The sequence below is a fragment of the Oryza brachyantha genome, chromosome 3 (genome assembly GCF_000231095.2).
Source record: "Oryza brachyantha chromosome 3, ObraRS2, whole genome shotgun sequence".
In the NCBI taxonomy this organism is placed as follows: Eukaryota; Viridiplantae; Streptophyta; class Magnoliopsida; order Poales; family Poaceae; genus Oryza; species Oryza brachyantha.
In genome coordinates, this window is record NC_023165.2 from 518,902 (window position 1) to 545,080 (window position 26,179).

General features: G+C 46.6%; 3 protein-coding genes and 1 long non-coding RNA gene across 4 annotated transcripts; 1 reads left to right on the forward strand and 3 right to left on the reverse strand.

Moving 5' to 3' along the window:
* Positions 1–266: 266 nt before the first annotated feature.
* LOC102708502 (cytochrome P450 84A1-like) lies at positions 267–2,043 on the reverse strand. Its single transcript, XM_040522713.1, has 2 exons — positions 1,126–2,043; positions 267–1,058 (listed from the first exon to the last, which is right to left on the reverse strand). The coding sequence occupies exons 1-2, from the start codon at positions 2,041–2,043 to the stop codon at positions 429–431; spliced, it is 1,548 nt and encodes a 515-aa protein (XP_040378647.1). The 3' UTR covers positions 267–428.
* A 4,562-nt stretch (positions 2,044–6,605) lies between these two features.
* On the reverse strand, positions 6,606–8,252 carry LOC102708778 (salt tolerance receptor-like cytoplasmic kinase 1). The gene is made up of 2 exons (XM_006649195.3): positions 7,806–8,252; positions 6,606–7,698 (listed from the first exon to the last, which is right to left on the reverse strand). The coding sequence occupies exons 1-2, from the start codon at positions 8,173–8,175 to the stop codon at positions 7,043–7,045; spliced, it is 1,026 nt and encodes a 341-aa protein (XP_006649258.2). The 5' UTR covers positions 8,176–8,252; the 3' UTR covers positions 6,606–7,042.
* Positions 8,253–12,086: 3,834 nt separating this feature from the next.
* LOC107303958 lies at positions 12,087–18,693 on the forward strand. Its single transcript, XR_001549967.1, has 6 exons — positions 12,087–12,336; positions 14,008–14,119; positions 15,076–15,208; positions 16,265–16,359; positions 16,525–16,883; positions 18,267–18,693. It is a non-coding gene; the product is annotated as an uncharacterized LOC107303958 (long non-coding RNA).
* A 485-nt stretch (positions 18,694–19,178) lies between these two features.
* LOC102711959 (trihelix transcription factor GTL1-like) lies at positions 19,179–23,398 on the reverse strand. Its single transcript, XM_040521856.1, has 4 exons — positions 22,965–23,398; positions 22,510–22,874; positions 20,390–21,914; positions 19,179–20,258 (listed from the first exon to the last, which is right to left on the reverse strand). The coding sequence occupies exons 2-4, from the start codon at positions 22,818–22,820 to the stop codon at positions 19,887–19,889; spliced, it is 2,208 nt and encodes a 735-aa protein (XP_040377790.1). The 5' UTR covers positions 22,821–22,874; positions 22,965–23,398; the 3' UTR covers positions 19,179–19,886.
* Positions 23,399–26,179: the final 2,781 nt, after the last annotated feature.

A 26,179-nucleotide genomic window follows, 5' to 3' on the forward strand; every position in this document is an offset into this window, starting at 1 on the left:
ATAAATATACCAAATCTTATGGATCTAATTACTGTCTTTTTTTAACCTTTTCCGTAGCCATTTTTTGGATGTTTTCTACGATCTAAAGTAATTGTTATAATGACAGTTGACATAAAAATATGTTCAACGATGAATTTGAGGAAACTTATAGACGTTGGTACATTCGATTAAACTTTAATAAGTTTGGCTTATGATAAACTAAAAACGATTTATAACATAAAATAGAGGGATTAACAGCACAATTATTCAAAAGGAGAGATATATAGTATCAAATCCAACTTCATCAAGTTTTATTTGGATATTTCATATTCGTATGCGCGAATAACGCATACGATGTCCACGCCAGATACTCTCTCACACGCTCACACTGATCGAGCATTCAAGCCACGTTGCACAGTACATCTCTCGCGCCAAATCTGAACGTGACGTCACATCGGGCAGGTGAGCCGGGACGTCGGCACGGCGCGGAGGCGGGCGGCGCGCGGCGCGGTGAGGCCGAAGCCGTCCACCATGTCGAGCTCCTCCGGCTGCACGCCGTCGGGCAGCGCCCACTCGAACGCGTGGACGAGGCGCGCGACGACGAGCTCCAGCTCGTACATCCCGAGCACTATGGCGGGGCACGCCCTCCGCCCCGACCCGAACGGCAGGAGCTCGAAGCATCCGCCCTTCAGGTCCAGCCCCGCCGCGTCGCCGCCCGGCATGAACCTCGCCGGCCGGAACGCGTCGGCGTCCTTCCACGCGCCGGGGTCGCGCCCGACGCTCCAGACGTTGACCATCACGCGGGAGCCCCTTGGGACGGAGTAGCCGCCGACGACGCAGTCCGCCGCCGCCTCGTGGAGGAGCAGCGGGATCGGCGGGTGGAGACGCAGCGTCTCCATGGCGACGCACTTGAGGAAGGGCAGCTTGTCCAGGTCCGTCTCCTCCACGCCGCGGCCGAGCCCCACCACGTCCGCCAGCTCGTCCTGCAGCAGCCGGAGATCGCCGGGGCTGTGCAGCAGCTCCGCCATCGCCCACTCGATCGCCGACGCCACCGTCTCCGTCCCTCCGAAAACGAAGTCCTGCACCGGCCAACTCCATGAAGCAACATGAAGTGCGTGCATGGCAAGTGCCAGAATGGCAACGTACCATTATGATGGCCTTGATGTTGTCGCGCGTCAGCCGGAGCGTGCCCTGCAGCTCGCCGCCGCTCTGCTCTCGCCCGGCCGGCTCGTCGAGGAAGGCGAGCATGTCGTCCACCATGTCGGAGTCCTCGTCGCCGGCGGAGTTGCTCACGTGCTCGTCGATGATCCTGTCGATGACGCCGTCGAGAGCAGCGCGCGCCGCGCGGAGCCGCTTGTTGATGCCGTGCGGGTCGAGCCACGCGAGCCACGGGATGAAGTCGCCGATGTTGAACGCCCCGAAGAGCTTGGAGAACTCCTGCAGGATGACCTCAAGCTCGTCGTTGCTGCCGCCGCCGCGTGTCCCGAAGGCGGCGCGGAAGATGACGTCCTTGGTGAACGCGAAGATGAGCTCGCCGAGATCGACGGCGCCCTCGCCGGCGCTCCTGGCAATGGCGCGGACCAGCTTCGCGGACTCGTCGCGGACGGCGAGCCACGACTGGGCGCGGCGGCGGCTGAAGAGCCTCACGGCGCTGAGCTTGCGCACCTGGCGCCAGAAGTGGCCGTAGTGGGAGAAGGCCATGTCGGCGCGGTCGTAGGTGAGGTAGGCGATGGCGATGCTCGCCGGACGGTTGGAGAAGTCGCCGTCCTGGACCTGGAGCACCTCGCGCGCGTACTCCGGGCTGGACACCACCACCATGTGGACGCGGCCGAGGCGGAGGTGCAGCAACCCGCCGTACCTGGCCGCCAGCGCCGCCAGCCCACGGTGGTTCAGCCGGTCCATCATGAGCATGTTGCCGATGATCGGCAGTGGCCGGGGACCCGGCGGCAGCGGCGGCCGACGCCGCGCACGCCGCAGGTGCAGCAATGCGAAGGTCAGGGAGGCCAGCGCGAGCCACAGAACAAGCCACTGCTCATGGAGCCAGTACTCCACGCCGTACGCCATTGCTGGAGCTTAGAGATCGGAAGGTGATCGATCGAAGCTAGATTGTTAGGAGTGATGCTGGTGAGAAATGGGAGAGGTGCAATGCGCCTATATATAGGTAGAAAAAGGTTATCAATGAAATCTTGGGGAAGATTTCATCCTTGGATCGTCTCTTCCAGGATTCTTGGCAAAAGCATCAGTTCATCTCTCTCTCTCTTTTTTCAAACTTAGACTAGTGATCAAACGCATCAGTTCTTCATTTTTTTTCACTCCTTAGATTAGTTGCTAAAAACAACAGTTATTTATTTTCCTTCTTAGGTTAGTGATAAAAACAGCAATTCTTTAATTTTCTCCTTATATTAGTGCAACGGTTATTTGTTTTTCTCTCCTTAGATTAGTGATAAAAAAAATCAGTTCTTTAATTTCCTCTTTGGATTAGTGCAACAGTTATTTGTTTTCCCCCCTTAGATTTGTGATTAAAAAGACATCAGTTCTTTATTTTTCTCCTTAGATTAGTATTCAAAAGCATCAGTTATAAAATGTGCTGGATGATACAACAACTGGCACCAAAAAAACAGGGTTGAGAATTCTACATCCTGCAACTCTATGAGCTGGAATCTGTAATTCTGTAGTCACAAGCTCATGTCTACCATGCCACATCAGAGTTTTTGGAGGTAGTGTCTTTAACTAAGCTGGTACTCAAAGAGAAAACTGGTTATCAAGTAAAATGGCAACATTGGCAGAGATTTATAGGGTTGTACCTGGGTTAAATTAGCAATATATTGATTCGTAATAAAGAGATAGGGTTCATGCAACATAGTAACCTTATCTGTGAATTTATTAATTACAAGCGAAATGCTCCACCCCTTCACACCCAGATTAATATCTCTAATGTAAAGTTAGAGAAACTGACAAGTAGGCCTGATAGAGTTGGGGCCCACATGTCAGTGCTTAGGATGTAGTAAGCCAAAAAAAAAAAATAATAACAACGGTACTAGTGGTTTCTCTACTCATGGAACTAATTAAAAACCTTTCAATCTAAGGATAACTCGCTTCTTGAGCTTTGTAAAGGAACCTGTAAGTTGAGCTCAAATATACAACATAGTAGCGATTTACATTATAGCACTTCGCCACTTCATATCCAATTAATATGCTGCATTACACATATAAGTTCACACTAAACACTGTAGCATAAGTGGTATACTTCATATGTACTAACAAATAAAAAACCTTGGAAATAAATATTCAGGAATTTAATTTAGGATTATAAAGGGAAGCCATCGCTAGGTATATGGGATCACTTTTAACACAACAAGAAATATAATATTTTTAGCACGGCGAAAATCTATGCATGGTTGAAATAGGCATCAATCTTCTTTCAGAGAAGGAAAAAAGGGTATTTAAACAGATAATTCAGTTGTCGTGTGAGCGAATGAATGATTAAAATAAGCATAGGTTTACTTGCGTACTATCATCCAACTTCAATTGTCATACCTGAAAACAAAAACAAATTATGTAAACATTAATTTCTCTTGAATCTGAAATAGACCAAAAGAATACAAATTGAACAGCAAATCACCAACTTAGTAGATCTAGTTAATCGATACGTATAATTGCAAGCTATCAAACTTAATCAGTAATACTATGAAATTGGCATATCACGCATTTGTAGATCTAGTGAATCGATACATAGGGATGTATCTTGCTATCTCATAATTTTACAAGAAAGGTAGACCGGGAGAGAAAATAAGGAACAAGTGAGCGAGAGAATACACCGATGCATGAGGGAGAAGTGGGTAGTATATATAGTGAGGGAAGCGCGCTAGTTAGGTAGAGAGGACAACTTCATCTTATAAATAACTAGTCGATGATACTAGCGTGTACACCATATTCATCTCGAAACATCTAAAACAATAGTTCACATGCCATGTGACAGACGATCTAACAGACTAACATAATGAACAAAGCATTTGTGTGGAAATAAAGTGTATCGGGTTGGTTCACTAGCTTGTCCGAAAGCAAGACATGTAACATAGAGCACAAATTGCACGAAATAAAATGTGTTTCTACTCACTATACATAAACAGTAAAAAACATATGCATTCATATAAACAGAGTACCCTATACTAAAATTTTCCTAGGTAGCATATACTTATTTTGACTACTTCAATGATATAGGTTGGATGTACTTGGAATAAATTCATTTGCCATGTCAATGCATAACCATATAGGCATATAGACATAGCCAGCCACTCATGGTATAGCTAGCCATATTTGTCGGGGTCGGACAAAATTCCTAAAATCTTTAATAAAATACTAATTCAATCACTGTTTCTCTATGCTATGCAATGGAGAGGACCCCGACAATATTTTTGGCTGGCTTCACGAGCCACCACATCAAATAGCAAACTGCAGACCACAACTCCCCCTCCCCCAAAAAAAAAAAACGCTCAAGCAAGTTTAGGTTTGATCGATTTCGGCCCAAATAAGAGTGCCTATTTGGATGAGTTAAGATATGGACCAAGATGATGGGTTAAAACGAGCTTCATGGAGGCCCAAATGAAGAAAGAACACGGGCTTCATGGAGGCCCATGTATCAGGCCGAGAAGTGGCTGTGGAATCGGATCGAATCGTGTGATCCTCGCGCTCCGTGGAGTGGAGGCTGCGTGCTTTCCGCGATCGATCTGGCGATAGCGCACGAGATGCCACCCGGAGACCAACCGCTGCCGCTGTGTGCTGCGCTGACCGATTTCTCACAGGCAATTGCCAACCGTGCAAGCATCCATGTACGCCGCCTTGACCTTATCAAACAAAACTGTCAAGCAGCTAAGCTACCCATGAATCATCAGCGCATGTGCTGCTCTGCCTCTGCTGATTCACCTAATCACCCTATCACATGATAACGATGATCATTTCATCACAACAGTAGACAGCAGAGAGATCCCGTCTGGTAGGCCAGCCAGCCAACGATCGATCGTGCACGCCGGTGTATGCTCTCTCGATCGCTTATTTGGAATAGCAGGATGATCAAGTTGACATTATCCTGTATGTTCCTACTAGCAGCCGATTGATTCCATCACCAACATTCTTTTTGACCACGCACAACCACGGAGCAATCGATCTCCTCTCACATGTGCATGCCTATGCTCTCCCCCTTCATTCATGTGTAAAAAATGGCGGAGAGACAGAGAGGGAAGCCACTTGCATTTCTCTCTTCTCCAAGTTGCATCAAGACAAATGGCACTTGCCTCAGAAAAGCCGAGGAGATCGTTAAAAGCAGAAAGCCAAAGGCATATTGGCATATGCGTTAGCAAAAGCAAGCAATTCAACTGCACTAACGAAAGTAGCTCCCACAACCCCAAGATCAAATTATTGCTGCACTGAAGATTTTGCAGCAACAAAGTACAGTACAAAGAGTGTGTATTGTCTTTGTTGACATGAATAAAAGATTTGAACAAAGATGCATTCTCTCCATCAGAGAGAAGCCAATTTAGTCCAATTTGGGCCATTCATCAGAGAGATCAGAGGAGTGGTTGAGACGTACGTAAGCGTGATCTAGCCAGCAAATTTTATATTTTGGTCATACTCTCTCTCTCGTCATGGCTCATGCGGTCCTCACAGCCAAGAACATAAAGCACAACTGTTTCAATGCCACAAACATTCAGAAATCCAATTCAAGTACCAGTATAAATAAATGTATAATACTACTTTGGTTACTCGAAGATTCGATGCGCCAACGTCATGACAGCATACGGACGCCGCCCAAGAGACAAAGCAAAGCAGCACTGGCCTACAGCTTTGGTTATTTCAGACATCTCTGATCATGTGATTAATTAAGCAGGACTGGATAATATTGTAGACATTATTTGTATCAATAGCTTGTATACATTGGATTCTAGCTATAGTTGTGTATACAGTGGCATGGCATGGCATGCCGTCGCTGCTGAAAGAGATGTGGCGGCAATTTTCCGGTGGTTTGGCTGTGCAATCAACGACCGGGACGCCTCACCGGTGCACTGCCTGCCTCGCGGAGAGCTACCCCTACTTACCTCCTCTCCCTCGCCGGCCGGCCGCCCGTCGTCGCCATGGCACCCACACATCACTCAGTACGAGCTGCACGGCAGAGCAGTTGGTCCTTGGATGTAGTGCGTGCTACCATGTCCATGTCTGAATCACTTGATTACTGTTCGTTGTTCATCTCGAAGAAAACGAAGGAAATTTTGGTGATTTCGTCCCTTCCATTTGACTGTGGTCTATCTGAATTGTGATGGATTATTGTTTCGAGTTCTGGATGAAATATACTTGATACTACTTGGTGTCTTTTTCTGGTGGAAGATGACAAGACGTTCTGGGTGTGATGAAGAACACGCCACGGGAATGGTGGAGCTAGATAGTGCCTAGTATTCAGTAATTGGCCATGCAGAGCTTTCAGTCAGAAAAAAGGCGAGTGAATTCAGAGTGACAATGCCATTGACAGACATGGTGCTGAATGATGATACTAATACTCGATTGTGGAGTGTTATGTGGGCAATGAAATTGCAACATATATACAATCAAAAACAAAAAAGAAACGGAGAAAGAAATGCGACAACATACAGCAGGCATCTGATTCTCTGAACAGATATATACATATTTCTGCACGTTTTATTACGTGCTGGTGTTTGCTGAAGCAGGAAGAAAACCTGCAAAAACATCTAAAAAAATGCAGTGGATATGGATTGAATCCTCCTACACTTGCTGCATGCACTGTTGCCAACGACCTAGAAGATGAATAACAATGATCGATCACCAAAAGACTAAGAACAAAACTAAAAGCCTTTTATCCTCCAAAAAGTCCTTGTCTGAACCAACCCTCGTTGATTGCTTGCTTCTTTTGATAAGCTTCATCTCTACTGCTTCTGCTTGTCCCTCACCAACCCAATCGTGGCGAGGGTTCCGTGACCGGGAGCAGCACGGAATCCTACGGCCCTGATGCTCGCCACGTCAGATCTAAGCATCGTACGGCTTCAAGCTTTCCACGTCACCGTCTGAACTTTTGTCCGTGCTGCTCCAGGGTCCGTACCACGTCGGCCATCGACGGCCGGAGGGAAGGGTTGTCGCCGACGCACGCCGCCGCCAGCGCCGCCACGTTCGCCGCCTCGGCGGCGTTGTACTGGCACCCTAGCCTTTGGTCGACGAGCCTCTGCACGTCGAACGGGTCGGCCCTGAGCTTGGGCGCGACGGCCGCCGTGAGGAGACGGCCGTCGCAGAACGCCTGCGTGCCGGTGAGGAGCTCGAGAAGCAGCACGCCGTAGCTGTAGACGTCGCTCTTCTTGGTGACCACGCCGGAGCGGAGGTAGTGCGGGTCGACGTAGCCCGGGGAGCCAAGCACGGCTAGCGCGGACGGCCGCGGGCGCGGGCAGTGGACGGCCGCCGAGAACCCCGCGCGCGCCGAGCCGAAGTCGCAGAGCCTGGCGCCCATGGCGGCGTCGAGCAGCACGTTGGACGACTTGACGTCGCCGTGCACCACCTGGGGCTCGCACCGGTCGTGGAGGTACTCGAGCGCCCGCGCCACCTGCAGCGCCACCGCCACCCGCCGCGCCCACGGCATCACGCCGCCCTTCCCGCTCTCGCCGCCGTGGAGCTGGTCGTGCAGGTTCCCGTTCGGCGCGAACTCCAGCACCAGCACGCCCTCGTCTGCATGCGTACGTCGTCCATGTCACAGATTGTCAGTCAGGTCGTCATGGTCGCCGGAGACGGCACCAGCTTCTTGGTCACTGAGCTAGCTAGCTAGCCGTATATACCTCGCTGGTCGCAGAAGGCGAGGAGGCGGACGATGTGGGGGTGGCGGACGCGGAGGAGGGCGTCGAGCTCCTGGCGGAAGGCGCGCTGGAGCCGCTCGCTGCTGCGGTGGACCTTGACGGCGGCGAGGGAGCCGGCGACGCGAGCCAGGTACACCGTGCTGAAGCCGCCCTCACCAACAACCGCCGACGTGAACCCACGCGTCATGGCCTCCACCTGCGCCCACGACAGCTGCCTCGCCGACGTGGCCGCGTTCTTGGACTGGCGATGATCCGTGATGCCGTCGCCGCCGAAGGGTGCACCCCGGCCGGGGGCGATGGCGACGCCGCCGCCGCAGCAGAGGAGCCTGTGCCGGTGCCGGTGCAGCAACATCTCTAGCCGGTTTGGTTTGTCGCCGGCAGGCGCGCGGCAAGGCTCCCCTCTGCGCGAGACGCGTGCTGGTTTTCGGGCTGCGTCTTTTGGTCGTTATATATAGGCGGTTCAGGTTCAGGTGCACCAAAAAAAATTCAGACTTGGCAGCTGCTTTCAAATTTTGAGACTTCTCGTTTGGTAATTATTCTGCATTTCATCGTTAGTGACATAGCAACGGTTTTAATTAGTTTTTGCTGCTTTCAAATTCTCAATCGTTAAGAGACTATGTGTGACATCACACGACGACTACTGCGGCACTCACCAGCAGGTCGCTTAATTAGTTTTTTTGTAGTTTATTTTTATTTTGCCAGCGAGCTCGAATCCGTTAGAAACCACGTCGTCGTCAGTTGGATCATTACAGTTTGGATCCTTCTGACGATGGGAATCAGGGAAAATGATTCATCTTTGTATTGTACAACTATACTTGCATTGCAAACCCGTGATTTCTTAGCTAAATAATGAGTTAATGACATCCATGCATGCATGATCCTGAAGAGCTAGCTAGCTGTGGAGTGTCTGGCAATAATCTCCGGGTGCAGCGTTTAGTTCCAAGTCTTGGACAGAATTAACCCATGCAATCTGAATATTGGAAAGGCCGTGTTTATAGCTGCTACATATGTATATATATGTTCCAAATCACATATCTCCAGATGTTTGGCACTGGCTGTCCTGTATGCTGTGCAGAATAATTCCACTCTGATGCTGGTTGGTCGCTGCCTTCCATCGAACGCATCATGTTTGCACATACTAGCCACCGAACGGACCGGGGTTTTCAGTTTCAGACATCAAGGATCAAGGTGATCGATCATCGTTAGGTTCTTTAGAGAAAAAACAAAACGGTATTATATTGCAGAGAAAAAATAATTTATGAATAAAATCTTTTATACATGTTTTAGCGATCTAAAAACAAATACTAAAAAATAAGTTATCATAAGAAAACATAAAATCAGTTTTAAATTTAAAATAAACGGAAACGAAAAGACAAAGCATACAACTTTTCCTGTCATGTTTTCCATCAGGCAGCCATAGCAAGCACTTGTCTATCTTCTAAATTTCTGATTCTTTCTTTCTTGTATTGATCAGCTTCACTAGCCGTCAGAAAGACAGCACATTGCAAATCTCTGTTAGGTACACACAACTACTACAACTAGACTGAAGAAACGCAGGTAGTGAATTAACAAATCTGAACTGGGCTTAACTGAACTAATGGTATAATCATCACCCTCCGGAAAGATGCCTACCAGCATATTCAGAATGTGGCAACCATGCCAAATGTTTTTCAGACGAGAGTGCCTCTGCTGGGCCGTTGCTACGTCTGATTAATCGCCGATAAGGAAAGGGATAAAGCGGCCGACGAGAGCCATGACCTGATCGGAGCTTCGGGCCGTACGTCGCCATCCAACGTGTACAAATTAAACTCCACTAATCACATCAGGGGAAGGCCATTGCAGTGCTTTCAGACAATGGCCCGCCCCCGGGTACAAAGCGTGAGATAGAAAGGAAGACGAAGACGTCTTAAAGAAACGGAGATGACCAAGTTTAATTGCAGCCATCTCATCCACTCTAATGAACTAATTAATATAGCTTTTTTTTTCTTTCAAAAGTTTGTGTATAGATATCATGATTTTATACGGTGCAAATTTAATTCAGTTTGCAATCTATCGCGTCACGTATCCACTCCGAATCTGTGTCGGTTTCCAATCAGGAGAGCAGAGGGCGGCTACTTGACAATTGGATTAGAGGATATATTGCTGGTTTGTTTTATAAAGAAACAAAAAGGAGGGGGTGATCCGGTTTAGTTGTTAATCCACTGCTACTTTTATTAAGTGTATGTCCTAACGAAAGCACGAGCTGACAAAAATGGTAGGAGGCATGGCAATTGCAAGTGGATAGGGCTAGGAAAAAAACGGGAGCATCAGTGGGATTTGAAATGTGACCTGATGCACTGCACTGTTCCGTCCTATATATTCGCTCCGTATTTTTTGTTTGACACCATTAATTTTTTATTTCGTTTGACTATTTGTTTTATTTAAAAATTTTACTCAAATATAAAAAGTTATAAATCATACTTAAAGTTACTTAGTACTAAATCAAATTATAATAAAAAAGTCAATAATTATATAATCTTTTGAATAAGACGAAGAACCAAGCATAGATTAAAAAGTCAACGGCGTTAAAAAAAAATCGGAGGGAGAATGCTTTAATTTTCTCCTTTCGAGTACACAGCACAGAGTAAACTCCATTCGGATTTTGATATGCAGAAATTTCACAGGGTTCAGAGAATTTTCTCACAAAAGAAAGCTTATTTTCGGCAATGATAATAAATTAGAAAAGAAAATTCCTGCCCTTCGGTGAGCCGGCCCAATGACAAAGGCCCATAATTAAAGATGAGCCTGAACCTAGCTTTGCATGTCCGTTTCTTCCAGGTGAGAGGCCCAAGTGCCCCAACGCCCAACCTGAGATGCAAGCGAGACTTCGGGAGCGAAGGCGGCATGCCATCGTCGTCGTCGAGGTATCAGAATCGCCCAGCGGACCTGGATGCGAGCCGCAGCAGCAAGCGCCGGAGGGGTATGGTCGCTGATGCCGCCGCCACGACTCGTGATTCATCATCTTCGTGGGCGTCTCTGCACGAGGATCTGTTGGAACCGATCGCGCGGCGGGTGCTGGCCGGCGACTTGCTGGACTACGTCCGCTTCCCCGCCGTTTGCCCCCACTGGAGGTCCATCACAACCTGCCCGTGCGGCCGCGGCATCGTCGACCGGCGGTTCCACCCGCGGCGGTGGATGCTGTTCCCCGAGGACCACGGCCTCCATCCGGGCCACGCCTCGCTGCGCGGGTTCGTCCGCTTCTTCAACCTCTCAACCGGCGCCTTCGTCCGCGTCCACCTCCCGATCTTCAAAGACCACTGCGTCCTCTACTCTGTGGAGGGCATCCTCCTGCTGCAGCGAGACCACGACACTGCAATCCGCCTCCTCCACCCCCTTCACCGGCGACATCTTGGACTTCCCGCCTCTCGACACCTTGCTCAGGTACGTGAGCTCCCTGTCGGGGGGAGATAAGTGGTATCATCTCAGAGATATCCGTGCTGCCTCCATCAACGTGAGCGCGGGTCAAGTCGTGTCGCTCATGATCTTCGCACAAGGTATGATTCTATTGTTAGGGGTGATGGTCCTTCTAGGTATAGGATTGGTGCTTGATAGCTTGGGCTGAAGCGCTTTGTGGGAAATCGGTGTTGGCTTTGCTGTTTTGGAGGCACTTTTGATAAAGAGGATGTCGCGCCGTGGAGTCGAAGCTACGGGGTCACGAGGCGACAGGCTTGGCAACGATGACATGGGTTCGACGTTTTCTGATCCTCAGTACCGCCTTACGACATTATTAGTACCGATGTCTAGCGTTGTGCTCTGCCTTGTTACTCTCTGTTAGTGTGGGAGAGCAGTGTTGGTTGTGTGAGAGTGTCTTTTTTTCTTTTCTTTAACCCTTCTAGGGTCTCCTGTAATTCGCGTTGTTACTCTCCGTTAGTGCGGGAGAGCAGTGTTGGTTGTGTGGGAGTGTCTTTTTTTCTTTTCTTTAACCCTTCTAGGGTCTCCTGTAATTCTTTTAGAGTTTTTTCTTCTTTTTATATGAATATACACCCTAGGGCTTTTTTTTTAAAAAAAACTTGGTCTTCACACCGTATAACGCTTACGTGACACGGCAATCAAAATAAATACGTGGGGTCCATAAATGGAGGACCTGAAGTGCACTTTTTCCGCACCTACACGTTTCACGACGGAAATCTCAGAGGCCCAGAAGTTATGGTGGGCCGTCTCTTCCAATCGAGAAGGCCCAACGCGATGTGGTAGAGAGGGGCGGCTTCTTCCGAACGCCTCGTCGCCTCTGCTCGTCGGTGACGTCACATCGCCGCAGTGCCCGCCCATGGAGGGGAAGCCGCCGCGAGCGAGGGAGGCGGCGCGAGGTCTAGGGTTTGAGCAGGGCCGTCGCTGCTGCTCGTGCGGCGGTTCCTTGCATTCATCCTCCTCGACATCCCCTCTAACTCCATACAGTACAAAGTGCGCCGTGGTTGGAGGGGGCGCAGAGGACTCTCTCCTCTAGGTCGCAACGGCCGGCGGCGGCGAAGGGATGGTAATTCACTCATCCCTGATTCTGTTGCGTGATAGAATTTCAATCTCACGATGAAATCAGAGAGGTTTTTGATGCGGATTTCCCCCGCCGATGATACCACGAGTGAACCTGAACCAGATATGTTTAAACTCCGCTCATGATTGTTACATCGGCATGTCCATACTAGCATCATGCACTATGTAGGGGCATGGCTGGAGTTGACTCTAGGGGCTTGGCTGGACTCTGGACTCTGAAGCGATGCTGTTTGACATTTGCGCCGCCATCAGCGGTCGAATTCCAAGTGAGGCACGTTTTTGCCATGGGGACCTGGTTAACATCACTAGACAGCTTAAGTTATGTTCTGTGCCACTATGATGCTTACATTATTTTATTCAGGGAGTACCACTCCTCCAAAACAGTTTAAGCTATCAGTGTACAAATATGCATTTGTGACATCATTGGTTCAGTAGCCATCACACTGCGATTGGTCACAAAAGTTGAGTTCTCCTGTTCTGATGGCCTGGTTTAAGTTTTGAGAGTTATAAAATAAAATTTTTAGAACACTTTAGTCTTCTTTATTTCAGAGATACAGTTTGGAGAGGTGTTAACTGCTAGATGCAGGATGCACCAAGTTTTATAAAATATCTACCATCTGTAAGATGTTGCTTATTTAAAAAATAACAATATCTAGCACGTGATTAGTTTGTACTATGGACCAATTTTGTCTGTACATCTCCCTCTGGCTATCCTGAACTAAGCTCATACTTTGTTCGGTGAAGTGATTTTTCAGAAAGCTCATTGCAGGTGTAAAATCTAAGATGGACTTATAAATGAATAGTAACATGGGTTCATTGGAAATCTGGAGATTTGAAGATGACTTGGTGATAATACTTCTATTTTGAGTAGGATTTTAATTGATGAGATCCCTGTCCCATACTTTTTCTTGGCTAACATAGTTTCAGTTTCTCCATATATCAAAGCTATGAGAATTGTTAGCCTATTTATTGAAATAATTTCACAAAAAGTATAAGTCCACTCATATCTTTGGAAAAGTGGCTGAACTTTTGTTCATATGTTCTTATTGCTTAATAGTAAGGTTACCATATTTTAACACTGCAGGATTCTTTTCCTAGTTAGAAGTGTTGCATGTGATCCTTTTGTGGTCTTAAAACCTATTTTCGTAGTTAACTATCTAAAGTACTGACCCACCTGCCCTAATACTTATGTCACATCTTAACGGGTAACATGATGACAACTTCTCAGAGATTGCCCTGAAAACGAATGTTAGTGCAGTTGGGCATCAATGTGAAGTGATAAATCATGCCACTTTGATGAGAATGGGAACTTCCACCCATATGGAATATCTTGCATCTCCATCAGCTTTCAATTACCATGTCATTTGAGTATGGGTTTGTGATATATGTTGTCTTTTGGAGATATCCCCATGTTTGCACTTGTTAATCAGCTCAAACATAATCCTCTTCCTGTAATTAGCTCCTGTTCCTGTACAGACTAGCCAGTTAGTGCACACAATAATTCACTATATGTGTGGTGGATGCACTTTGAAACAATTTGTTTTATTATATTTACTGTATCAATGTACAACGCAGGGCTTATAGAATAGTGTTTGTATTGTGGACATGCATGGTACAATTGAGGGGGGAGAATAATAATGATGATTAATTTGTATAGGCAGGAGGGCCCATGCTATGTTAACAAAGGGAGAAGAGAGAATGGGTTAGTTATGAGGCCATGTGTAAAGGGAGAGCACAACCACACAAGTGGGGAACAACAGTTGGATGAGGTAACATGGGGTGCGAACAATGTCTCTCCTTAATACCTTGTGTATATTCTGTATAACTTTTGGTCTTGGCTGAACTTCTCTGGCAGAAGAATAACCATCAATAACTTAATTTTCCCGATTCTAGTTTACATCTCTTTACCAGTGCACTAGTTCAGCTTTTTAAGATAACAGTGTGGCTTTAAACCTTCAGTAGTCCTTTTTATTTCACGTTCCCCCTCTGCAATGCAACTATTTTGTAGCAAAAGATTCAACTACCTGTACCAAGTGGGTATTCAACTACTGTATTGAATGGAATTCAAATAAGCAAATAGCAACCAAGCCCCTACAGTTTTGATATCACTGTTAACTATAACTCAGCAAAAATAAGATGACACTTAGCCTTTTAGATAATGATATATGAATTGGCCACTTTCTGTGGTTCTGTTATATATTTGTCAAGGCAATGCTAGTGTGTGTGCTGTAAGGGATGGGTTGCTTCATGATATGATGAGGATAAAATGGATAAACATTTATGCACTTTGACCTTCAGAAACGGAATTGTTTGTGGCTATCACATGATTAGGCAATTGTTGTGGCATGGACAACTCATGTCACTTTGGAAGGCCTTAATTGTTTTAGACAACCAAGGAACAGCCCATTGTTAAGCTTAAATGATCAAAGTTCATGGATCTTAGGTATCTTCACAGAATATCAGGAAGTCTTTTGTGAATTGGCAATATTTAATATACTGCAGCATACTTGCAGTTTTTGTTGTTTCTCTTTGAAACCAGTAATTTCTGCACTTAAGATGGTGTAGTTGTAGTAGTCCAATAGAAATATATCTAAGCTGGTGAGATTGTGGGGCTCTCTTTTCCTTGTGGGGATTACTTTTCAAGAAAATTGTTCAGGCAGAACCTCAGCATGCAGTTATTTTATTGATAAATCACTTGGCAAAATACATCAATGATTTCTTGCAGGTGTATAGTGGGCCACTTGCAGAGAGATTTGGATGCTTTCTATACAGGTCAATGGTAGATATCCATGTCCATGCCTGTTAATCTCCAATAAAACATGGGAGTATGCAGATGTGGTATCAAATGAAATACCGAGGTGCGCATAATTTTCCTCGGAAACTTTACTTTTATCTGTTCACTGATGCGGTGATGCCTCATTCGAAACAGTGCAAACAGCCAATCCATATGGAGCACTAAGATCCACACGGATTAGACTGGAACCCCACCCTTTTGGGCCCATAAAAACACTGAGAGGTGAAAGATGGCGACCTTGAAAATATGCTATTACCACTTAAATTGCGTGGCATGTATATGGCTCATTCATACATGAGTACAACATGAGGGAGTAATATGAATATTTTCCAGTATGTTTATTAGATACATATACTGTTTTTGCATGTATATGTTCACTTTAGCAGCAGTTTATATTCAAGAAAACTACATATGCTGTCCAGGCTGCCAGGACTAGTTGTAGTCATACTTGTTGATGAAGCATCCCTGTCAACAGTTGGTCCTAACTTCACTTGTTATTTTGTTAAGCTGTTAGTGTTGAAAAAGGTTACAGAGTGGCGCTGGCACCTAACACTTTGTAAAGGTGGAAAAGAAAAGGAGATTTACTGGAATGTCAATAGTTGTCGTTAAAGTTCTCTTAGGCAAGCTTTAATGAGTCGAGTATTTTACATCCTTTAAAATTACCCTAGCATCATCCTGTGTATCCTGACAGATGCCAAATAAATATACTACTGTAACGTCTAAATAGATAAGTTAAAGGACCCCATTTATTTGCAAATGAAAAATAATTTGTGAATAAAAAAATTATGTACGTGTTTTTAGTGATTTGAAAGCAAACGTTGAAATATAAACTTTGATAAAAATAACCTCCAAAATCAACTTTAAATTTAAAGTTAAAAATTCAAATTTTAACTTATAAGCATAAAAAAAACGAAAAGATGAGGGTGAAAATCCCATAGACGCAAGATTCTTTCCTTCTCAAGTGGTCCATCAAAAACTTGTTAGATTTTTATTGCAAGAATATGCAAGTTTACTTCCTCACTGAAACAGGACAAGAAAAGAAAGATATGCTTAGATCGTCCCTTATAATTCAGCTCTCTCGTCCAGAATGATGGGACCATACTGATGATTCACTTGTTAGGCTGTATTGTGTCGATGAGCACCCAAATGGACCACAAATGTTTGGAAGTGAATGGTCGCCATGGCTTATCTACAGTATGGGCACATTGCAATCAGGTATAGTGCCTTTGCACTCCATTAGATGTATAACCTCCCGATCTTAATTGTATGGCATCTTCGTATTGCGCCCCTCTTTGCTAGTACCTTATAGTAGTACATTTAGTTTTTCTATAGAAATATCACCATTAACCATTTTTTTTCTCCCTTTTAAATTCTCTGCAGGCATATTTCTCAGCCTGTGTTTCTTGACTGAATGACTGGGCTGCTCTATAAAGTAATCGCCGTAATTCTGGTCTTTCATGGTGAGTGTAGTAAAAGGCCAGTAACAATCTGAAGCCTGAAACATATCAAAAGAGACCAGCTCATGCATGCATAATGGTGTCGTTGTCGGGCGGCATATTAATCCACTAGTAGTCAGGTTCGTACAATTTTACACGCTGCCGAATCAAGACGAGGGCTTCCCCCTCGTTCCTCTTATCATTTGGGCTGTGACCCCATCATTTTGGCATCACCTTTTCTCGCGCCTGTGGTGGATGGATGGAGGGATGGCTTTTTTCCCCTTTACCAGTTTGTCTCCTTAGGTATGTAAGATGCTCCTCTCTAACCATTTATTCCTTTGTTTTTTTCATATCATATTTCTGCCTTTGTTTTTGTTGATTTTTCACGCCGGTATATATATTTTTTATCCGACTTCTAATATATACATGTACTGATATATACATTTTGGGTATATATATTTTGGGTATATATATTTTTTATCCGACTTCTAATATATACATGTACTGATATATATATTTTGGGTATATATATTTTGGGTGCTAGCTGCTCACTGATATATACATGTAGCGTACTCAAGAGTTTAGGTTTGTACTGTAGACGCATTTTATTTTTGCCCTCCTAATGTACAAGACACTAAGTTTACGTACTCTACGTAGTTGTGCAAAATCTGATGGAAAACGGAACTGTTACTTCTGCTGTTTACGCCAATTAATTAAGTGAATAGTATAGTCAGATGGGGCAGTTTTATGTGCCAACTTAGGTTAATTAATGCAATTAATGGAAGTCGTTTTCACCGAACTAAATAGCATTTAACGGGACAGTTTTAGACGAGGTGATCGATTAGACAAACTAAAATTGTAAGAATTTAGCAGGAGAGGTAGCTACTGCCACAGTCACAGCGTCAGCAGTGACACGCACGTGTGGGTGAGAGCTGTGTAAGCGTAAGTGTGAGGGTTGCCTGCCCTAGACCCTAGTACGAGTGGGCACTTGAAACTCGCACGCACGGAGCCGTCTGCCCCGTTTAATTGTTCTCCCCCACCTAATTAAACCATCAGCAATGGCAACAGTGCCAATCTAACAAAATAGCAACCCGACATAAGGCATTCAAGACAAATTGGCCCCATGTGGCATGTATGCGTTCGTTGTATTGTATAATTATTGTATATCAACTAATCAAGCAGTCTGAGAATATAACCCGCTACTTTAATTTTGCAACTCCATAGAATATTCTCAAATGGTGTTAGCTTTACATATTTCTTTAGAATTAATCGACCCCCAGCTGTTTAAATTTTTATCCAACGATTAATTAATTTACCTAGATGGAGTACACAAGTAGTGCTCCTTCAGAATAAGATGTCGGTACAAGTAGATAGATGGAGTGTAGTAAAAAAAAACAGTGATTAGCTCGTGCAGGGTGGAGGTGGAGTTACCACACGTGCTGCTGCTTGCCAAGTTGCCAGTGAAAAGAAAAGGAAACATACTCCTACCTCTCATGAAAGTTAAGTTACTAGTACAGCAAGAGTAGATCAGCGCCGATCCCACAGTTGACAGCTCCCTTTTTCTTTCATAATAAGAAATGTAAATTAATCTCTATCTGTCTGTGACACACTATAGTGACCTCACTGCATGCATTGCAACCGTTTCTGCGGCTGGATCCGCCACTGATGTCGAAACTAATTTTGTAGGGTTGCCACTCCTGGCTCAAAACTCCAAGCATCCGCCTCTCGATCTGCACCATTCGTCCTGCGGATACATGCATGCACGTCATCGCTACCTCCTGCAGTCAGGTGACTCTCGCATATGCATGCAATTTCTAGCTCGTTGTTTCTGGATTTTAACCTATAGTTCTGTCTGGTTTAATTTGGTGTGTGAAGTTTTCTATAGATTAGTTGTAAAATGCACTGTAAAATTCAGAGTTGGTTTCATGGGTATTTCTCGAAATCTTAATGTATGGCACCGGTTCTACTCATGTCGGGGAATTCCTATAGCTATCAGAGGGGCTGAAGTGGGTAAAAAAACTTTGCTTGAATCGTGGACGTGCAATAGAATTATTTTTTCATGTACCTGAAGTACCGTGAGGTAGATGCATATTTTTGTGTTTAATTATGAGGTAAGAAGAGCGGTCGATCGATCTAGCTAGAGGGATACACAAGATTAACATGTTAAAAAAGCTCATGATATTAATTTGAACGAATTTGGAAACTTTAATCCTGCGTTTAAACATTGGAGAAACTATATATATACAGTATTACCGATTTAATTTGTTGTCATGAAAACATAATCATATTTTCTATGTTAGATCCACTAGGGGTACTTACTAGCTACTAGATCTAACCGTAATTGGCATGTGCCCTGTATGCATAATGCTCCATGCTTGATTATTTTTATGAGATTATTGTATTGGATTGAGAGGTAGCACAACGTAACAAAGCATATACTAGCTAGATCTTAACTAAAGTGGTTCAGGGTAATAAACAAAACTTTGGATCCTAGAGAATAACCAGAGCTTGAAATATTTTAATGCAAGTACCAGGCATCTCTATCGCCTACAATAGTACATACATATGGCCATATGGGCGCGTACTAGGTAATGGATGTAATGTGCCCGCATATAATATTAACCTCAATGATTTTACAATTACCAAGTGTACAATTCGACAACAGTATGGGAAAGAAAATTAACTTGCATAACACATAACACAGTAAATTTTGTAAAAGAAAAAAAAAGACATCGAAAAGTATACCCAGAAAAAAAAATGCATGATCATGCCTTTCTCTCAGTTGCCGTACGTAGCTTGTAGCACTTGAGCAAATCCACTGGTAATACAGCACTAAAGAGAAAACGGACACGTACCTACGTACGCAAAACCCTTCACATGTACAAGATCATATCTCACCTCCTTTTAGTTTCTCTCTAGCTAGATCTCTCTTTCTCTCCTGGAGGTCCCCCAATACCATTTATGTATGTATGGACATGGTGAGTGTGTGTGACATGTACAAGGTGTATACGACGATAAACAATGTATGTGCAGGAGGATAAATATACGGAAAATGATCAGATTGTTGGAACTTGGAATCTAGGCAGGAACAGTAAACTTTTGGCTTTTAGGTTTCACAAAGCGTATGCTCTAACTATGGATCGATCGAGATATATAGTGTAGTGTAGGAGTTAACAATGCAAGTGGTGGCTGGCTAGCTAGCTTAGGTCCATATGGTACAGGAGATAGTAGATCGAGATCGAGATCACCACCACCTGAGCATTTTTTGGTGTATATATGTCGCTGTGTTGCTAGCGTACGTCGTCGTCACTGGACGCAGGCCAGGAAGGACGTCCCACTTGTTGCCGCAGGCGGCGGAGGGCCCGCCGGTGGTGGCGTCGGGGCACCGCCGCCGCCGCCACCACCGTTTGGCCGGACGACGACGGTCTGGTTCTGCTGCATCTGCGGCCGTTGGAAATGGGACGACGTCTCGTACTGCATCTGCATCTTGCCACTGCCAATGTCGTCGTCCTCATCGTCGTCGTCAAATTCGTCGTCGTCCTCGTCCATGCTGTCGCTGTCCATGTCGTCGGCCATTCTGTCGTTACCGTAGTTGTGGTTCATGGCCAACGGCTGCGGCTGCCTCTGCTCCGCCGCCGCCGCCGCCGTCTCCTTCACGACGGATTCTTGCTTCGATCCCTAATTACAGTTTTGATAGACGACGTCGATCGATGAGAATGGATCGTACAGGCAACGATGCGTACATGCATGTGCCTGTGCACGCACAAGTACACAGCACAGAGTTAATGCAATGTGTTTAACTAATTTACCTTGTTATCCGACGCCACGCCGTTGCCGCCGGCGCCGGCGCCTTCGACGACGGGGAACCCGGCCGCTGCCGTGCCGTTGCTGGCCTTCGTTTGCATGCCCCCGGAGCTGCCGCCGTTGTTTGCGCTGGCGGCGGCTCTACTCGCCCACCCATTCCCGTTGGCGCCGTTGCTGCCGTGCTCCACGTGCGGCTGCGGCGCCGTCTGCGAGAGCGGCACCGCCGCGAGCACGGTGACCGGCGGCGCTGCACCGGCACCGGCGGCCGGCGAGGCGGCGTTCGCCTTGCTGCGGTAGAGCGCCTCGAGCTGGTGGTAGTAGGGGCAGGTCTTGGAGTCCTCGGGGCGCTTCTTGTTGCTCTCCTTCACCTTCTTGAAGTATTTGTTGATGTTCTCCCACTTCTCCTTGCATCTCTTGGAGCTCCGGCTGTACCCCAGCCGCCGCATCCCCGCCGAGATGTCCTCCCAGAGCGGGCCCTTGGGCCCCGCGTCCTGGTACCGCGCCTCCAGCTCCGTGCGCAGCTGGATCAGCGCGTGCACCTCCGCCTTTGGCCACCTCGACGACGACGCGCCGCCGCCTCCGGACGCCGCCATGTCGTGCAGCTCCGGCGGAGCCCGGACAGCGGTGAGCTCCTTGCTCTGCGGCTGTGGTTGGAGCTGGGGCTGGGGCTGTGGCGTCATCGGCATTATGTGGGGCTGAACTGGCTGCGGTGGCGGTTGCTGATGCTGATGCTGCGGCGGTGCCGGCGCCGGCGCGGCGGAGGCGACCGGCGTCGGCTGCAGCGGTGGCGGGACGGCGATGGACTGGCCGGTGACCCTCTGTATGAAGGAGATGACGGCGGCGTCGCGGGAGGCGGCAATGGCGCGTTCCTGGGCGAGGGCGTCCTGCTCGCGGGCGAGGCGCGCCACCTCCTGCCGCCGCCACGCCTCCTCCCGGATCATCCTCTCCTGGTCGCGCCGCTCGATGGCCTCGAGAAGACGCTGCTGCATCGCCTCCTGCCGCTCCATCACCTGCCGCATCAGCCCCTCGAACATCCTCATCGCCTTGCCGCCGCTGCTTCGCCGCTTCCTCTTCCCACCCTCCTCCGCCGTCTCCTCCGTGTCCGACCCCGACGAGAAGCTCACGTCATCCATCGTCATCACGCACGCTGCCGCATCCATGGCATGGCCAGCAACTGGAGCAGTACTATAGGTAGTCACCCTCGGCGCCGGCTGCAGCACGACAGGCGGCGGCGCTGCGACGGGGACGCGCAAGGCCGAGAGACCACCTGACCCGCCGCCGACGGGGGTGGCCGGCGGCGCCACGGCCACGGGCGCCGGGGCCAGAGACACCGCCGGCGGCGGCTGCTGCTGGTGGCGCGACGACGCCGCGGCGCCGTGCAGCGCCTCGAGCTCGGTGAAGAAGCGGTAGGCCTTGCCGTCGCCGCGGCCGGCGCGGCCGTCCTTGGTGCGCTTGTAGTACTTGTCGACGTTCTCGAACTTCTCCCGGCACTTCTTGGCGCTCCTCGTGTACCCCATCTCGGCGAGCTTCCTGCACGCCATGGCAGCCACAAATTAACCTCGTCGGCATGTTCATGTCACACACACACACACTTGCATGTAACCATCACAACTTGTTGCAAACACATGCGTGCATCTGCAATCTAGCATGCATGTTGCTCTCGCCGAAAAGAAAGATCTAGCCAACCCTATATGCGCTGAATTTTTTTTACTTCATGTGGGTGGTAGAAAGCGAAAGATAATTACTACCCCTTTGGAATTGGGATTGATGCCGCTTAATTACATCGGATCTGAAGAAGCATATACATATAAAATAAGGGGGAATTATTATTACTGATACTAACAGCATCATCAGCAGTGTGTGCTGCTGGATGAAGTGACGCAAAGGGCAAAAGGGAACTGAAAAGCGGAGGAGGAGAGCGATATGTGTGTCATTTTTAATTGGGAAATTCACTGTGCTCGTCGTGGCCGCAAGAGCTAGCTACTTCTTGCGGTTGAGCAAGCTTCTCTGAAGCAAATCTAATCAAAATTGAGCTCTAATTTTGACCATGCAGCTCGACATGCTCGTCAGATGGGTGAGTAATTTGTTGGGATTAAGAGCTTAATTAGAGAGAATTAGTGGGTACCTGGAGACTTCCTCCCAGAGGGGGCCCTTGAGGGCGGCTTCGCGGAACGCGGCGTCCATCTCCGACCGGATCTTGAGCAGCGCCAGCGTCTCCTGCCGCGGCCACCGGTTGCCGGCCGACGAGCCGCCCCGGTCGCCGTCCTCGCCGGCGAGCCCGTCGTGGTCGAGCGAGCTCCCGGAGCCCGGCCCGTTGGCTCCGCCGAGCTGCTCCTCCACCTGCTGCTGCGCTGCCGGTGGGCGGCTGCTGATCGGCGACGCCGCCTCGCCGGCGGCCGAGAATGGCGGCATGCCCGGCTGCTGCTGCTGCTGCATGCCAACAAAATTAAAGACGAAATCTTTCGCTGTCCCTCCTGCTAGGTAGTCCGGCTGTCACAGTGGTGGTGGAGAATTGAGGTCAGGTGGGGATGAGACTGCGATGCGACGAGCAGCAGTGCATGCATGGAGATGGAGGAGTACCGGAGCTAGTGGAGGCGGTGCGCGTGCACGAGACTATGAGAGAGACGGCGCCATGGCATCCACAAGCTAGCTAATTAAGCTAAGCTAACTGGAAAGATGGAGGTGAGGAAAAGAGGAAAGAAAAGAAAGGTGAAGCTAGCTAGCTCAGCTCCCTCGAGCTAGCTAGCTAAGCAGCAAGAGAGAGAGAAAGAGTAAGATTGTACTAGGCTGGCTCGCAGGCTGGCAGAGATATGGCTGCTGGCTGCAAAGGGAAGGAGATCGAGGAGGAAGAAGAAGCAGAAGAAGGGGAGGAGGATGCAGAGAAGTATACTAGTAGTAGCACTGGTCACTACTGTAGCAGCAGCGGCGATAGGGCTGCACTAAATATTATACTAGGGCGGTGGAGAAGAAAGGGTGAAGGCTTCACTGCACTGCAGCCACTGTGATGTGAAGAAGAAGAAGGCGAGGAAAGAAATGCAGATCGAAAGATGACGGGGGTAGATGATGATGACGACGACGATGATGTGAGTGATAGCTAGCTAGGGAGATGAGGTCTATAGCTAAGGAGGTGTGAGTGATAGATAGATAGATCGACAGAACAAACCAGATGCTGCATGCGCTGTCAGGATGGCTACGTACGGCCACCCCCCGTAACTGTAATGCTTCCACGGTTAAGTCACTGAATTTAACTTATAATTAAGTCAGTGAAGCTAGTAACGCGTAATATAAATAATTACAGAAATCATTCATCCTTAAAATAGTTTACATTCGAGGACGAAGTTGGTATGTTCACCCATATGTTAGTAACCACTATTGTTTTAATATGTACCTGTATAGAGAATCCTGGTCGAAATTTTACTGTCACTTTGTGGGCAGCTAACTAGCTAGCTAGCTCATGTGTGATTTTCAGGTTTGATGGTGCAGAGTGGCCGGGGCATCCGGACCCTACGTTTCGGATCCCACGATCCTCCGATTCCTGCACAGCAACAGGTACGCTTGTTTTTTTGCAAAGTGAAAGAAATCACAGGGAGAAAACATCAAAACCGAACAGTTTAGGTCATAATTGCGAGGGTAAAAAGGTTAAGAAAGACAAAAGAAAACAAAAAAGAGAGAGGAGCCAGGGAATTAAGCGGTAGGAGGGGTGGACGGGAGTGGCCAGACAAGGCCACACTGTAACAGCCTGTGATGTGGGCCCGGCAGGCAGGTTAGTGAGAGAAGGTGGCGCGCAACGTGCATCCAGGGATGTAAGTATAAACGCAGAACCCCACACGCCCCACGTTGCGTACCACCCAGGTCACTCACTCCCGTTCTAGCTCACCTTACCTCACCCCATCTCATCGGCTAAGCCGCTTCACCCGGTTCTGTAATTCTTATCATTTGACATAACTAAGTTAATATTTAAAATTTTAATTATTAGTAGCTTTTATAATATTTAATTAAAAATAATTTTATGGTCGATACCAAAATTTCAGTGTAAAATTCCGGTAGGTATTAGGAGGAACCAAAATTTACACCAAAATTTTGGTATCTCCTTGTACCTTATTAAGAACAGTAAAATTGCTCTTAATTTAAAGACATTAGGAAAACAATACAGATGCGTATTAAAAAAAACTTTAATTCGAGTAGAGATTCATTTATTTATTTGTTATATTGTAAAGGAAAGTTATAGTCAAACGTAGGTTCTAAAGAGCGCGTAATTGTCTAAAAAACCATAGGAATAATGAACCGGAAGGAGTAGCTATTTAAGCTTGATTAGGTGGTGGTACTAGTACTGCTTAGTAACATGCATCCATGCATCCACATGTCTGATTCCTAAACTGATTTTTACTGCTAAATAAATGGTAGAAAAAGTGAGGAGCATGGCATCGACAATTTATTAATATCCTTCATCAATAATAAAGGGAAGTGTCTCTGTGTGTGGGTGTGTGTTTGTTTGTTAAAAGAAATCTGAAAAAAAAAATGAATGCTTGTGTGTATGGTTGATACAAAATGCAATAATGCAGCATTAGTGTACACAGCTGCGTGGGGGATGAATGAATTCATATATGGGCTAGCTGGTCCAAAATAAGGTAGTTCAGTATTAAACAAATGAACTAACATCCTTAATTAAGCTGCATGTTGTTGTTAAATTAAAGATACCCCCTCTTAGCTAGCCGGAATGTTGTTCATCTCCATATGATAAAAAAGGTGGCAACTAGCTAATATATACGATCGAACCATCATATCATCTTGAGAAAATAGTAAAGTTTACGGCAATGAAATGAAATGCACATGCACTTGTCTATAGCCAGAGTATCTAGCAACAAAACCCTGTACTTTTTTTACATGTTCTCCTGTTGATTGACTTTTCCTTTATGCTAACGCTAGCTATAGCCAGCTTCACGCATGCATGCATGAACATGCTTTTTAAAAAGAGGAAAAATAAAGAGGAAAAGGGGGTGAAAGAAAGAATGAATTGGTACTACACAAAAGTTTTATGCATAAACATACAGGAAGAAAAACAAGCATCAGTCGTTGCAAATGGTCGTTCTTGATCTCTAGCTAGTTGGGCCTGTAAAACAATATATACTACACTGTTGCGTGCCAGAACTCTCTAAATAATTGTCATGTGCCGTACGTCCACACTGTCATGGACTCTGTTAATTAATTACTTCTGCATAGTTTCTCTCTCTGCGATCCCTTCTGATTACCGTTTTATCACAGCGTGTAGTATATATTGTGTGTCTGTGAATGTTCTTTTTAGTACTGAAGACTTAACATTTCGAGCCTAGCTAGGTATAGGTTGGTAAAACAGTGGCATGCATGCAGGTTAATGAGCGAGATAGATCGATCATATCATGTCACTGCTGCTTGCAGGTCTTGTACCAGTCACATGTTCTTGTTGATGGGACTAACGAGTAACGCCAGGAAGGATTAACTGCGATCTGCAGACTAAAAACACGCATAATTAGAATGTGTTCTTTTCTTTCCTTTCTCAGTTTCTAAGATAAACTATTTGCTTCGTGCTTCCGAAAATCCTTTTTTTTTTCTTAAAACAGTTCTACTACATTTCCTAGCCCATCTGTTCTACACTAGTTGTGAGGTTGCTTTTTCAAATTAATATCAAGTAAACAATCCATGGAGTCATGAGCAAATAAACCCCCAAAATCAACTCCAATGTTAAAGTTGAAAATTTTAAAATTTGGCTTATAAACAGAAAAAAAATACGGGTGTTACTTACAATCGACATTGTATTG

Coding starts and splice junctions, on each gene's coding strand:
- LOC102708502 (XM_040522713.1), bottom strand. CDS start 2,043: ATGGCGTACGGCGTGGAGTACTGGCTCCATGAGCAGTGGCTTGTTCTG. Junction 1,059..1,125: donor ACATCAAGGCCATCATAATG/GTACGTTGCCAT, acceptor TGGCCGGTGCAG/GACTTCGTTTTCGGAGGGAC.
- LOC102711959 (XM_040521856.1), bottom strand. CDS start 22,820: ATGCAGCAGCAGCAGCAGCCGGGCATGCCGCCATTCTCGGCCGCCGGC. Junction 21,915..22,509: donor CTCTGGGAGGAAGTCTCCAG/GTACCCACTAAT, acceptor CATGGCGTGCAG/GAAGCTCGCCGAGATGGGGT. Junction 20,259..20,389: donor GCGTGGCGTCGGATAACAAG/GTAAATTAGTTA, acceptor AACTGTAATTAG/GGATCGAAGCAAGAATCCGT.
- LOC102708778 (XM_006649195.3), bottom strand. CDS start 8,175: ATGTTGCTGCACCGGCACCGGCACAGGCTCCTCTGCTGCGGCGGCGGC. Junction 7,699..7,805: donor CGCCTTCTGCGACCAGCGAG/GTATATACGGCT, acceptor GTACGCATGCAG/ACGAGGGCGTGCTGGTGCTG.